The sequence below is a fragment of the Ochotona princeps genome, chromosome 12 (genome assembly GCF_030435755.1).
Source record: "Ochotona princeps isolate mOchPri1 chromosome 12, mOchPri1.hap1, whole genome shotgun sequence".
Classification (NCBI taxonomy): Eukaryota; Metazoa; Chordata; class Mammalia; order Lagomorpha; family Ochotonidae; genus Ochotona; species Ochotona princeps.
The window spans coordinates 69778176-69793743 of record NC_080843.1 but is presented as its reverse complement, the minus strand read 5'-3'; the positions used below and the strand labels follow the sequence as shown (position 1 = coordinate 69793743).

The following is a 15568-nucleotide window of genomic DNA, read 5'->3' as shown; positions in this document are numbered from 1 at the left end:
TGGTGGTGGGGGGGGGCGTGTTTCCTAAGGATGACGTGTTGATCAGGGTCCTGTTTATGAGGCCACATCACACACCAGTGTACCTGGGTTCAGTACCCAACTTGAGCACCTGATTCTGGCATCCTATCAATGGTGAGCCAGGGAGGCAGCAGTGATGGCTGTAGTACTTAGGTTCTGACCTGTGTGAGAGACCTGGATGAGTTCCTGGTTCCTGATTTTGGTTCCAGCCAATTATTTTGGGCACTAAGGGTGTTAACCAGGGGATAGAAGATTTCTGTCAGTTTGTTTCCACATCTCAAAAAACAAAAAAGCAAAAATCAACCTAGACTTGCCTGATTTTTTTTTAAGATTTATTTATTTTTATTGCAAAGTCAAATATACAGAGAGGAGGAGAGACAGAGAGGAAGATCTTCTGTCCGATGATTCACTCCCCAAGTGAGCCGCAACGGCCGGTGCTGTGTTGATCCTAATCCAGGAACCTGGAACCTCTTCGAGGTCTCCCATGCAGGTGCAGGGTCCCAAAGCTTTGGGCCATCCTCGACTGCTTTCCCAGGCCACAAGCAGGGAGCTGGATGGGAAGTGGAGCTTCTGGGATTAGAACCAGTGCCCATATGGAATCCCGGGCATTCAAGGCGAGGACTTTAGCCGCTAGGCCACAGTGCCGGGCCGACCTGATGTTTTTTAATGAGACAAGAGGATATCATTATCTATGAATTAAGAACAGGGTGTTTTAGAAAAGAAACATCCTTTATAGCAAAACTAAAGCTGATAAAGTGTCTTCTTGGTGTTGGGAAAGATAATGGCTTGGAAAATAGAAAACAGTAGGGATACTGGACAGCAGGAAGTCCAGTGTCTAAGTCATTGTTGCTGAGAGACCAGAGGGAAGAAAGTCATCCTTGGGGTAACTCAACATTTCCCTGAACTGAAAGATGTTTTCAGTTTCTGAGACCAACAGTGGGTGAAGTGAGGGCTGTTCTGAGGCATCATTGTGAAACTTCAAGGTACTGAGGCCAAAGAAGACCTTACAAAGCACCCCGAACACACACACACACACACACACAGTCTCTCAAGTGCTGTGTTTGACATTCAGAAATCAGAATACTTTGAATCTCTGTCTGAAACCTTTGAATAAGAAGATGGTGCAGCAACACCTTCAGAATTTGGAAGAAAAAAATAGTCACTGGAATTTGATAGCCAGCCAAGTACCCTGTCAGATGAGGAAATAGATAATTTTAGATGTGCCAGGTGAATTCTAAGTCCTCTGTTGCTTTGTAATGAGTTGCCCTTAAACTTGGCAGCTTAAGCAGATGCCTGTTAGCTCGTACACATTCACTGAGATCAGGAGGCTGGAAGTGCGTTAGTCCTGTGGTTCTGGCACAAGAGGCTGGCTTGGTTGTGGTCGAGCCCTGGGACTGTGCTGGCTGAGGGAAGAAGGGTTGCCTCCAGGTGCCTGATGCAACCTTTGTTCAAAGGCTGTAATGCCAGTGCCATTAGGGGTTCTCTAGGGCTTTGAAAAACAATAGCATTTTAGTGTAACATAAAAATGTTGTTTTTCTTTTATATGTGCAGGAATAGTGACACAGATGAGCAGTCATTTATTTAAAATACTGATATAAGGGCCTGGCGCAATTGGCTAATACTCCCCTTGCAAGCGCTGGGATTCCATATGGGCACTGGTTTGTCTCCTGGCTATTCCACTTCCTATCCAGCTCCCTTCTTGTGACTTGGTAGGGCAGAGAAAGATGGCCCAAAGCCTTGGGAAAGATGGCCCAAAGCCTCTCACGTGGGAGACCTGAAAGAAGCTCCTCCTTTCTGGCTTCAGATGGGCTCAGCTTTACCTGTTGCTGCCACTTGAGGAGTGAACCAGTGGATGGAAGTTCTTTGTCTGTCTCTCCTCTCTGTAAATCTACCTTCCGGTTAAGATAAATCTTTTAGTAAAATGCTAAGATAACTAGGACATTGTATATGCATTTGTATATATGTTTTACCAAAAAGAAGTTAAAACAGAAGAATGCAATTAGTAATCACTTGCCTGTATTATACTAAGAAAGGACAGAACTGTTTCCTGGCATTCTGGGAGAGAAGCAGCAGGGTTCTGAGTGAGGAATGGACAGGTGGCGGGCTAGGAGGAGCAGCTAGGAACGGAGGTCAGAAGTGCTTCTGAGCTGGGCAGCAGGAAGAGCGAGGAGCAGTTAGCGCAGCAAGCTGGTGGAGCATAGGTACTTTAACACACTCCTGAGCTGCTCTTATGAGCAGGTGTTTGACAAGCTCATGTCTTTTCAAGTAAGGTTTCAGGGATTAAAATACCTTTCTTCTTTTTAAATTTAGGAAGTGATGGTTGCTGATGATCTGGAAAGTGAGGTAAAATGAATTTTACTTTAAAGGGATAAGCGTGTTTTGTAAATCGAGAGTAATGATGTGGGTGAGGCATACACATAGATAGATGTAGTGAGCTGGAAATGATGTGACCCCTTGTGGTGATCCACTTCCTGTTTCATGATCAGAGCTCCCACTGCTTTGTCTGGGACCTGGGAAGAGGCTAGATGGCAGGATGAATACTGAGCGCCAGGTGGAGCTTATGTAGGTGGCGTCACATCCGCGGAGGCACTCTCTCTTTCTCCTCCCACAGACCACAGTGTGAAGGGACTGTTGACCCCTCTCTGTCTTTTCTCCCCGATTTTGCCTGGTTTCCAATTTTGTGGTCACTGCCCACTCATGACAGGCATTTCTCTGTGCAGGGCAGTCCGTGCTCCTTGTCTGTGTGTGATCACTTTCTTTATCAATGTTGTGTACCTTATTTGTATCAGCCCTGAGAAGGCTTAATTCTGTAAGACAAGGGCCTGAAATAAAACCATCACACACATCCCTGTTGTCACTGAGGTGTCTTGAATGAGATGGAGGCCAGGATTCTCTCTGTGGTCATTGCTTGAAGGGAAAAAGCGAAGCTTACATGTGACAGTAGAGGAGATATGAGTACAGTGGTTTTGTATTTATTGCCTCTGAATGTCCATTTCTGTGAAACATGTCACTGAAAAATGGAAAACTGACTGTAAAGAAAATGTCTGAGTATACTGACTTAACACAGTCGGTAGAGGCTTGAATTTGCCAAGTGTTACTTGTCTGTATTGCCCGTTTCATTACCAACTGCACTCACAGTTAAACTCTGCGAGGTTGGAAGTCAGTAATTCTCACCTCCACAGTGCTTCCAGTTTACATTTTGTAACACATACTTTAACCCAGTTGCAAGCACTACGTGATTTTACTCTGTATTTGCTCCTTTCTATTTCAGAGAGAAAAGCTGAGATCCCTCTCGGCAGCCAAAGAAAAGCAACATGAGGAAAGCTTAAGAACTATTGAGACTCTGAAAAATAGATTTAAATATTTTGAGGTATAGAAAAATTATTTCCTTTCATTCATCCTGAGTAGTGCTAAAGGGTTTGGCTTCAGACTTGACCTGTTCTTTGTAGTGTGACTGGGGCAACTTCTGGAAGGTCCTGAGCTTGTTCTCCTCAGGCAGAATTGGAGGTGGTTGGGGTGGAGGGGATGGGATGACTGGGGATTGGCCCCTTTCTCCACTGAGTTGCGGAAGTCAAGTGAGATCCTTTCAGTTGGCCATATGTAATGGACATTTAGTTTTCTTCCTGGGTTTCTTCCCCTGAGTTCTTGGTTGTCCAAACTTACTTTTTCACAGTTTATGTTTTTACGTATAGATTGGCACTGTTGTTGGTAGGAAGGATGATAAAGTATCATAAATGAGCAATGGTCCATTGACATTCGTTGCAGAAAGGACTGTGTATATATGGATAGTCAGGACACTGATGACAGCAGTGTATGTCAAGAGCATATACTCACTTTGGGTTGGGGCCATTACAGAGGATTTTTAAAATTTTTAACTCTTTGTTGAGCAGTAACATCCTTTAGGAGGGAACCATAGTCAAAGAAGGTGAGTTTCTAGAGCTGGGCGCTTGCAGATCTAGAAACCAGGCATCACCAGCCCACGAAGTCCTCCTCACCTGCTGCTTGTCCCCTGTCCCTCCTTTACTGTTAGCTGCAGGACTGTCCGTACACTGTGTCACCACTGAGGATACCGAGGCATGTTCTTGATTCAGCATGGTCTTTTTAGCCTGGTGGGAGAGAGTGTCTCAGAAGTATGTCAAACAGTAAGAGCCTTCGGGTGTTTGTACTGCCTTAACTAAGTGCCAGAGACAGGATAATTATAAACAACCAGCAATTTGTTTCTCAGGGTTTTGGCCATTGAAAGTGCTGGTGTTTGGGCCTTTTTGCTGTGTCCTCAAGAAGTGGAAGGGGGGGTACAAACTGTTGGGGCTCATTACCTGCCCCTCTTTGCATGAATGTTGATATAGTGGTGATTTGACAACAGGCCCCATCTCTTAACAATGGGACTTGAGTAAATTGCTTTGGGTGATATGAACATTTTGGTACTACTAATTCTTCCAGTCCGTGCACGTGGCAGATTGTTACATTTTTTGATAGGCTTCTGTTCCTTCCTTCCTTCTGTCTGTCCATCCATTTTTATTACAAAGTCAGATTTGCAGAGAGAAGGAGAGATAGAAAGATCTTCCATCTGCTGGTTCACACCCCAAGTGACCACAATGGGCAGAACTGAGCCAACCTGAGACCAGGAGCCAGGAGCTTCTTCTGGGTGTTCCATACAGGTGCAGGGACCTTGACAATGTGCTGGCCTTGACAGCTTTCCCAGGCCACAAACCAGCATCCATATGGGAGCCTGGTGCACCAAGATGACAGCTTCGTCTACTAGGCTACTGTGCAGGACCTGTTAGTCTTCTATTTCATTTATCAGTGGTCTGTAATTTTCATTGTAGGGATCTTTCTCATCTCTTGCTGAGTTAATCCCAAGGACAGACGGGCTTGCTGGCTTGCTTCCTTCCTTCCTTCCTTTATTTATTTATTTATTTTTGGTAGCTATTGTGTATGTGATTGCTTTTCTGAGTTCCTTCACAGCCAGGCTATTACTGGTTTATAGGAACTTACACTGGTTTTGTATTCCACGATTTTGCAGAATTCCTTTTTCAGTTCTAGTAGTCTTTTGGTTTAGTCTCATGGTTTGCCTTCTATTAAGGGTCATGCCATCTGCAAATAGGGATAAATGACTTCTTCCTTTCCCATTTGTGTTCATTTGATTTCTTTTTCTTGACTATTGGCCATGACCAAAACTTCCAGGGCTGTATTGAAAATAAGTGGTGACAGTGAACTTCCTTATCTGATTCCTGGTCTTTAGTGAAAAGGCTTCTAGAAACTGGCTATGGGCTTGACATAATATTGTGTTTATTCTATTGTGGTATGTTACTTATATATGACTTTTTTTTTTTAACTTTAAAAATTATCAGTGGGATTCCTCAAGTACTTTCTCTGTTTCTGTTGTGTTGCTTCTATAACTTTTATCTTTTGTTTTGTACATACAATCCAGCTCCCTGCTTGTGGCCTGGGAAAGTAGTCAAGGACAGCCCAAAGCCTTGGGACCCTGCACCTGCGTGGGGGGGTTTTCATATAAACAGGGAAAAGCATTGTCTCTAAAATTAAGTGTATAAGTCAGATTTTCATGATCGAAGTAGGTCTTACCTTCTTGTGTTTAATTATAAAAGGAAAAGGTGGTGTTTCTGGTTCCCTGTAGAATATGATGACAGTGTGTTAAGTCAGTGAGTAGAATTGCAGTGTTGTCTTTGCTAGTAAACCTCTGTTCTGCAGCAATGATCTTTTAACTCTTCATATTTGTCCATATAAATGGGCAGCCAGTTATAGATAATCAAAATGTTTTAACTTTGCAATCTATTTTCCTTGCAATTAAGTACATATTCTGTGTTTTAGAAATTCATATCAAAATGAAGAAAGCTTTCAAGGGATAGTATGGTCCCATTTTCTTACTTTTTTTTTATCTACTCCTTCGCCTTTCTTTCCAGTAGATTCAGAGTTTTTATTTTTGACACCTTCTCTGGACTACATAACTGATAAATTTTTTTTTTATACCATACCTTCATTTGTAGGCAGGGTGAGAGACTTAGCCAGTATGATGTCTAAGATCTCTTTAAGATGGCAGATTCTTTATTTTTTATTTTTACTATTTATTTATTTTTTTTATTATAAAGCCAGATATACAGAGAGGAGAGACAGAGAGGAAGATCTTCCGTCCGATGATTCACTCCCCAAGTGAGCCGCAACGGGCCGGTGCACACCGATCCGATGCCGGGAACCAGGAACCTCTTCCGGGTCTCCCACGCGGGTGCAGTGTCCCAACGCATTGGGCTGTCCTCAACTGCTTTCCCAGGCCACAAGCAGGGAGCTGGATGGGAAGTGGAGCTGCCGGGATTGGAACTGGCGCCCATATGGGATCCCGGGGCGTTCAAGGCTAGGACTTTAGGTGCTAGGCCATGGCTGGGCCCAGATTCTTTATTTTTAATGGTTAATTTGTTTATATGGAAAGATTTACAGCAACAGGCGGGGAGGACAGAAAGAAAGCTCTTTCGTCTACTGACCACTCCCTAGGTGGCTGCAATGGCTAGGCCAAATCCAAGAGCCAAGAGCTTCATTCAGATCGGTCACTTTGATGACAGGAGCCCATGACATGGGGTGCTTCTGCTGCTTTTCCCAGACCATTAACAGGGAGCTGGGTTGAAATGAAGCATCTGGGATGTGAATTAGCTCCAAAAGGGGATGCCAGTGTTGTAGGCAACAGCTTTGCCCGCTCACCACAACACTGGTCCCAAGATGGAGAATTCTAAGAAGCTAAATCAGCTGACAAATATTTTAAAAGATTAGATAGATATTAGACCAGCTTAGATAAATATTAGATATTAAACCAAGTAAGGTACTGTGGTACTAGCATTCCATAAGTGCCAGTTGGTCTACTCTGTTTCTGATCCAGTTCTTTGCTTACGACCTGGGAAAGCAGTGGAGGGTGGCCCAAGTCCTTGGGCCTCTGAACGCAGGTGGGAGGCTTGGAAGAGGCTCTTGGCTCCTGTTTCTGGATTGGCTCAGCTGTGGCCATTGTGACCATTTGGGGAGTAAACCAGTAGATGGAAGACTTGTCTGTCTCTTCTCTGTAAATCTGTCTTTCAAATAAAAAATAAAGATACCTTAAAAAAATAATAAAAAAAAGAATAACCGCAAGTACAGGTTGTGAAGCTGTGTGAGTAACTTTTTGGTAAATTATGATAGTCTTACTCTAAAATTAACTGCTAAAGTGAAAGACAATTTAACAGGAAACCATACCTGGGAAATGATTTCTTGTCATTTTTAAAATATATATATCTTAAGTAAGGCAGCTAAGATTAAAGTAACATTGAAACCTATTAATAAAATGTATTTATAGTACATGATCTTTTGTCAAAAACCAGAAGCTGTTGGGGCTGACATTGTGGCATAATGGGGATATTGTTGTGCTAACATCTTATTTGCTTGCTGGCTGAAGTCCAGCTGCTTCACTTCCAATCCGGTTCCCTGCTAATGTGCCTTGGAAAGCAGTGCGCTAAGGGTAGCCCAACTCCCCGGGCTCTTGCACACACAGTGGAGACTTGGCAGAAGCTCCTGGCTCCTTGCTTGTATCTGGCCCAGCTCTGCCCCTTTATGGCCGTTTGGGTAGATGGAAGATCTCTCTGTCTCTTTTCTGTCTGTGTAATTCTTACTTTCAAATAAATAAAACCTTAAAAAAAATCAGTATCTGTACAGGGTATATGCGGAAAGTAAATATAGTTAAATTGAATCTTTGCTAATTGTATAATCTAGTACTTGAACTGTTATACCAAGAAGTTTAATGGTGCTGTACTTTTCTTGGTCACTGTTTAGTAGAGGGAACAATATGTCAGTCACATGTAATACTCAGGTGATATGTGACGTACTAGTGTATCTTGTTTCAGACAAGGAAACTTGTTTCTCTCTTTTTTGAGTTGTCCAGTGTTCTCTTTATAAGTTCTTACCAGCTTGATTTGTTTGATTTTTTTTGAAAGATTTATTTATTTTCATTGGAAAGGCAGATTTATGGAGAAGAGAAACAGAAAGATCTTACACCTACTAATTCACTCCCCTCATGGCTGCAATGGCTGGAGCTTAGCCGATCCAGGAGCCTGTTCTGGGCCTCCCATGTTGGCACAGGGTCCTGAGGCTTTGGGCCATCTTCCACTGCGTTCCTTTACCAAAAGCAGGGAGCTGGGTGGGAAGTGGAGTAGCTGTGACATGAACTGGCACCCAAATGGGCTTAGCCAATTTTGCCATTGCCTTGGTATTATTATAATTGGACAATCAGATTTAATGGTGAGGGCACTCAAAAGTCATATCTCGGGCCAGGCTTGGTAGCCTAGTGGCTGAAGTCCTTGCCTTGAACGTGCCAGAATCCCATATGGTCACTAGTGCTAATCCCAGAAGCTCCACTTCCCATCCAGCTCCCTGCTTGTGGACTAGGAAAGCAGTCGAGGATGGCCCAAAGCCTTGGGACCCTGCACCCATGTGGGAGACCTGGAAGAAGTTCCAAGTTCCTGGCTCCTGGCTTTGGATCGGCGCAGCACCAGCTATTGATCTTCCTCTCTCTCCTCCTCTCTGTATATCTGACTTTGCAATTTAAAAAAGTCATATCTCTTATTGGAAGATAAATACTGTGTGATGTGATTTAAATATTTAAAGTTGAAGTCCTTGTGTTTACTTCAGGGTTTCTGCGGGTGTTCCTAGCACATTATGTGCCTGCCATAAGCAATAGGACGAGTGCATACTTATATTTTGTTTCGGTCTTTGCCCATCTGGTGTAGGTAGATGTATTGAACTGGATAGGAAAGAAAATAGAGTCCCGAGGCCACAGTTTTTTTTTTTTCTTTGATCTGACAGAAAGTGTTCTCAGCTTGTTAAGAAAATTATGGCAAGAACTGTTTTTTGTTGCCACAAAAATCAATATTTTTCCCCCATCTTGGCAGCCTGAAAATGCTCTGACTACTGGTGATGTTAAAAGTTGTTCTGAAGGTTTGGTAAGTGTGGAGGGCATCTCCTTCAGATTTTTGTAACTGGTATCTTTTTTCCCTTTCCAGTGTCCTCCCTCAGGCATGGCAGCCCACGTGCAAAGAAGATCCATGTTAAGACCTCTGGAGCTATCTTCCCCCAACCAAAGCTCGTACTCGAAGAATGAAATTTTAAAGAAAGAATTAGAAGCAATGCGAACTTTTTGTGATTCAGCAAAACAAGACCGACTCAAGCTGCGAAATGAGCTGGCTCACAAGGTGGCTGAATGCAAAGCTCCGGCACTGGAATGTGAGTGGGTCAAGGAGGACTCAGATGGGCAGATCAAGCAGCTGGAAGATGCATTAAAGGACGTGCAGAAGAGGATGTATGAGTCAGAAGGTAAAGTTAAACAAATGCAGACCCATTTTCTGGCCCTGAAAGAGCACTTAACAAATGAGGCAGCTCCTGGGAGCCTCAGGCTCAACGAGGAACTGAAGGAGCAGCTGAAAGACATGAAGGCCGAATACGAAGGTGCTGCAGCAGAAGTAGGCACGTTAAGAAATCAGATCCGACAAAACGAGATGCTGGTGGAAGAGCGGAGGAGGGGTGAGAGCAAGCTGATAGAAGAAAACAAACGATTGCAAAAGAACGTGCGTCTGTGTGAAATGGACCGAGAGAAGAAAGGGAGGAAGGTGTTGGAGATGGAGCGGCAATTGAAAGAATTATCAGCAGAGTTGGCCCTTTCTATTCCAAAAGAAAAATTTGAAAGCATGAAAAGCCTATTATCCAGTGAAGTGAAAGAGAAAGCCAAAAAGCTAGTGGAGACACAAACAGACTATGAAAAGTCAGTCAGTGAAATCAGGCAGTTAAAGAGGGAACTCGAGGATGCGAAGGCCAAACTTGCTCTGCGGATCAGACCAGAGGAGCACGAGCAGCTCAAGCGCAGCCTTGAGCAGAAGTCAGGAGAGCTTGGCAAGAAGCTCACCGAATTCACCGTGAAAAACGAGACTTGACAAAAGGAATTGGAAAAAGTCTGTGTGGATAATAAACTCCTCAACCAGCAAGTACACAATCTCACTATGGAAATCAAAACTCACTCTGTCCCTTTAACAGTAAACCAAGAACTGATGTGGCTATCGAGGATTTGAATAGAAAGCTTTTAGACATAACACAAAAATACACAGAGAAGAAGTTGGTAGCAGAGAAATTGCTGCTGGAAAATGACAGTTTACGTGAGAATGTTAGCCATTTGGAAACCGTGTACGTGCCTCCCGAGCAATAAGAGAAGGAGCTAATGGCTCTGAAACCCAGTATTGCTGAACTTCAAAAAGAGCTGTCTGAACTTCATAAAAAATGTGATGAAGGTCAAGAGAAAATACGTGCGCTTCTGTCTGAAAACACTCACTTGAAAAAGACTCTGAGTACCCAGTATGTGCCAGCTAAGACCCATGAAGAGATGAAAATGGCATTGAATAACACTTTAGATAAAACTAAGAGAGAATTATTGGATGTGAAGAAAAAATTGGAACAGTCAAATCAAGAATTTTTCAAAATGAGAGACAAGAATGAAGTGTTAAAGAGAAACCTGGAGAACACCGAGAACCACATTAAGGCTGAGTACATCCGCCTAGAAGAGCACGAGGCGCAGGTGAGTGCTCTGCGTGAGAGCGTGCAGAAGGCACAGGCTGACAGGGCAGAAATGATGGCTGATTATGGAAAAGGTCAGGAGGAGATCGCCATGCTGCATGCTGAAATTCAAGCCCAGAAAAAGGAGCTGGACACGATACAGGAGTGCATTCAGCTCAAATATGCTCCCATCATCAGCTTTGAAGAGTGTGAGCGCAAATTCAAAGCCACTGAGAAAGAGCTGAAAGAACAGTTATCAGAGCAGACACGGAAGTCTAGAATCGAAGAGGAAGAGACTAGGAAAACCAAAGAGGAGAATGACAAGTTGAAGAAGGATGTCTTGGCTCTTCGGAAAGATTTACAGAATAAGCGTTATTTTGATTGTGAATTCTCAAGAAAAGGAAAGAGCTTTCAGCCAAAACGCTGACGAGCTCAGCAAGCAGGTCAATGACCTGTCACAGAAATACGCAGAGGTCAAGAAGGAGAATGAGCAGCTGGTAGAAACCAGTGCCAAACAGACCTCTGAGATGCTTGCAGTGCACAGTCTTCTGCAGAAACAGCACATCCCTGTGGAACAGGTGGAGGCTCTGAAGAGCAGCCTGAACGGCACAATAGAACATCTACAGCAGGAACTGAAGAAGAAGAAGAAATGCCTCGAGGAAGAGCAGCAGACAGTGGCCACACTGCACCAACTACTGGAGAACCAAAAGAACTCTTCTGTGGCCCTGGCAGAGAGCACTTGCAGGTGAAGGGAACGTTGGAGGAGGAGGTTGGACTCATTCGGGCTCGTCTGAGAGAAAAGGAAGAGGAGAGCCAAAGCAGAACTGAAGAAGTCTCCAAACTCCAGACTGAGGTTCAGAGGGCTCGACAGGTGATCAGACAGCTGGAAGCCAGAGAGGTAGTTGATTTGTCCAAGTATAACACAATGAAAAGAGACTTGGAGGAAGTCTATGAGGAGAGGTTGCGTGGGAAGAAGAAGGAGCTTTCCCCAAAAGAGCAGAAGGAATCTGTGCATTTCAACATTGAGCAGGAACTCCAGGATCAGAAGGAGCGATGCCATAGGTCCCTAACAATGGTCACCGAGCTACAGAGAAGAATACAAGAATCTGCTAAACAGCTTGAAGCCAAAGATGACAAGGTAAGCATAAAACAAGTCCATGGCCGCTTAGCAGAGATGCCAGTCCGGGCCTGCCAGGGTAGGGGAATGGGACTCCCTCATCACATCCCATAGATAGGCTCACTGTACTACCAAAACAGGCCACCTGTCCAGTTGACCACTGTTATGCAAAGAATTCTGAATTTTTTTTAAGGGAATTCACAATGTTAAAAGCAGTTTTGTTTCTGCTGCTGCAGTTGGAGCCGCTAAGAACTGCAGGCAGATGGGGAGACAAGGGTTTAGTTGCTTCATTGGGGATCCAGTGATTTATGGCATGTAAGGAATGGGGTTGGAGGAGAGGAGCTAAAAGCTGTTTCTTTGTTGCAAGGAACCCTCACCCCAGGGAGCGTGCATCCTAGACTTGGTCTTGGCTCACTTGTCTCCATAGACTGAGCCAAGGTCCATCATTCTGCAGACCAGTCTCCTGGACCATGGCTATCCTGTCCTGTCTTTTCACTAGGTTGAATCCTCACACACTTTATTCTCTCACCTGCTGCCTTCTTTGAGCAATCTAACCTGAGTGCACGGTTCTTGCAAAGTTCCTGGTTTCCCTCCCTCCCTCCTTTGCTCTTCATTTCCTCCTGCTTTCCTCCCTCCCTTCTTTACCGTCCATTGGAAATGTTTATCACAGTGTTCACATTGTGGTTAATCTTCAGCCATCCTTTTAGAGCAAGGTGTATAACTTCTTCCTTCCTGTCTTTCATACTCATGGGGCAATTTGCAGAAAAAGTACTCAGGAGGCTTGAAACTGGTATTTGCAGCAAACTGGTCAAATGTAGATGTGGTGTGACTGTTGTTGTGTGTCAGTTTGAGAAGCAGTTATTAATGCTTCCTGCCAGGTAGCTGGGTGAGTGAGAACAGCCGCAGCCCTACTCAGTGAAAGTCCCCAACTCTGGCATATCAAGGGTTCCAGTGTTGAAAAACTTGTTGGGAAGGTAGTTGTGAGTATAGCAATATCTACTTTACAGTAGTTGATTATTGGCCTTGCAGCTGCCCATTCATTGAGCCCATGCTAGGTACTAGGTGTGTATTTATCACTGAGTTTGATTTTTCTGAATTCTGAAAAAGTGTTCAGCCTTCACTAATGAAAATGTTGTGATTCAGAAAAGTCAAAGGGAATTAGCCAGGCTCGCACAAGCCAGCTCTCTCTGACATCAAAGCCAGTGCTGCTTCTACTAATCTCAGCCTCCCGATCAGTTTCTCTTTACCACACAAAGTAGTGTTTCTCATGAATGCAACAGGGCATGTAGGGGATGCAGGGGATCCCACATCTTATGGCCTGATAATTCTCTGAAAGACTGCATTTACTTCTTCCTAGGTGTTTCTTTCCTTTTTTTGGGCAATCTTCTTTTTTTAAGATTTATTTATTTTATTGGAAAGTCAGATATACAGAGAGGAAGATCTTCCATCCGATGATTCACTCCCCAAGTGACTGCAATAGCCGGTGATGCACCGATCCGAAGCCAGGAACCAGGAACCTCTTCCAGGTCTCCCACACGGGTGCAGTGTCCCAATGCCTTGGGCCGTCCTCAACTGCTTTCCCAGGCCACAAGCAGGAAGCTGGATGGGAAGTGGAGCTGCCGGGATTAGCACCAGTGCCCATATGGGATCCCGGAGTGTTCAAGGCAAGGATGTTAGCCGCTAGGCCACGCCGCCAGGCCCTTTTTTGACAATCTTGACATAATTAGGGTAAAAAGGTTCAAGCGCTACAGGAAGATGGGCAAGACAATTAGTTCCGTATTTTTTGCTTAATATATCTGAGGTAAAAGGGGATTTTAAGGGAGAAGCTCCACCAGTCTCCCACCCACCCAGGTCCTGGATGTGGGGTATGCTCCGAGGGTCTTGATCAAGTGGTTTTGATAGTTCAACAGTTCTGAATTGCTGCCAGTCTCACCACTTCAAGCACGATGAGGTCATTGAAGAATCCACTGATTGACATAGTCCATCATAGAGTCTCCATTTGCCCAGTTTTTCACTGCCAACATATAGCTGAGGTGGTTGATTGACTTGTTTTGTCCTCTGTGTTTTGATGGTTAGGGTTCTGAGTCCGGAAGCTCGATTGGGGGGATCTCCAAAGAAGCTTTGTCTGAGGTGTTCCCAGACCAGATTCTTGTATGTACTAGCAAGTACAGGGCCTGGCACAGTCCATTGACCCGATCAACTGGTGGTTGCAATTGCTGGGTTGGTTCTGTTTCCATCGCTGTCTTCCACTAGAATCAATGGGTGCCGCAGTCCAGCTTGGTTCTGCCCAGCACACACTGGGCCCTCACATAAACCAGTGGGAGCTGCAACTTAGTTGGAGCAACCCACAATAACCCCCACCAGGCCCGCCCCCCTGCCCTGGTTTGCCAGTATGTGTAGCAGACTAGTCCAGTCTGTTCCACATCCCTTTCTGCTCTCATACATGTCAATGGGTATTAAAACCTTGTTCCATCTAACCAGCTCCACTATCCAGCCTTCACGGATGTTGTTGGGTGTCTCTCAAGCCACCCCAGCCCCTGTCCTAGTTTTCTTGCCCTTCTGTGGGGGATGGTAACCCAAGAGGGAGGAGCCCACTATTTTCCTCCCAGGACATTCCCACTTCCGGATTATGCGCTCTCCAGGTGGTTCGGTGGTTTAACTTGACAGAACTAGTCCCCAGTGCCAGCTTCTGCCAGCTGGTGCTGTGGCTAAGCCCCAACAACCCTCACCCACTCTAATTGTGGATTGCACCAGTAGTTAGGAATAGTTCTCTGGAAGACTGCATTTACTTCTTCCTAGGTGTTCCTTTGCAGTTGCGTACCACATCATGATGTTGAAACCATTGAACTTGCATGTGGTGGTCTCATCCATGTTACTGTGACTCACTCTCTGATGTTCACAGGTGACACAATGGGCTAATGACACATTTCTGGGAGTGCCTTCCTTTGTTAAGTGATATATGGTTGCATTTCGTGAGAAGAGTGAATTGGGGTAGTGCTTCAGCTGCTTACATTCTGCATGGTGGTACCTGGGCTTCGTTCCTGGCAGTGTTCCCAGTTCCAGCTTTTGACTAATGTACATCCTCAGTAGGCAGCAAGTGTTGACTTGATGATTTCGGCCCAGGCCCATGGATTGAGTTCTGGGCATTTCTGGAATGAACTAGTTAGATGAGGCCTGTATGCAAGTCCGTCTCTAAATAAGTGAATGTTAAAGTCTTTTTTTTTTTTTAAAGAAAACTAATTTCACACTGATACTTTAGGATTTGTGTATTTTAAAAATTTTTAAATTAATTTATTAATTAATTATGATACAGTTCCATAGGTTCCTGGTATTTCCCTTATCCCAGCCCCAATTCCCTCCCCCTCACCTAGTTCCTCTATATCATTACTAATGTGTAGTTCTTCATACGCAGTCATATGTCCATCATTGTGGGCATGGACAATGGTAGAGTCCAGCATCTTATTGTCAAGATATAGTAAACAGTTTCATTATAAGTCCATCTTTGTCTGGAAGTAAAGATGCATACTACATTGTATCCTCACTTCTGGATAAATTAGTCTCCATTTCATAGCTGCTATACATCCCTAATATAAAATCAACAATAGAAAGAAAAATAGACATTTACAATGCCATGATGTTAAATAACATGTTACTAGATATGACAGTCTCCATTGCACAGCTATTATATATCCCCTTAAATGAAAAGCCAAAAAACAAAATCAACATCAGGAAGAAAAATGAAATTAACAGCACCAAGAAGTTAAATAGCATACTACTAAATGATTAACATATAGCTAAAGAAATGAAAATCAAGAACCTTCTTGGAGACTCGCAAGATGGCCGACATAGGAGGAAGACTGTGAGAGA

General features: G+C 44.1%; 1 protein-coding gene across 1 annotated transcript in view; it reads left to right on the top strand.

Annotated features, from left to right (window-relative positions):
- LOC131481521 (uveal autoantigen with coiled-coil domains and ankyrin repeats-like) overlaps positions 1-15568 on the top strand; it is a 46996-nt gene that overhangs the window by 17068 nt on the left and 14360 nt on the right. The window contains 6 exon segments of the mRNA XM_058670554.1: positions 2329-2361; positions 3290-3388; positions 9048-10080; positions 10083-10957; positions 10959-11315; positions 11318-11722. Of these exon segments, the coding sequence (XP_058526537.1) occupies positions 2329-2361; positions 3290-3388; positions 9048-10080; positions 10083-10957; positions 10959-11315; positions 11318-11722 (2802 nt within the window).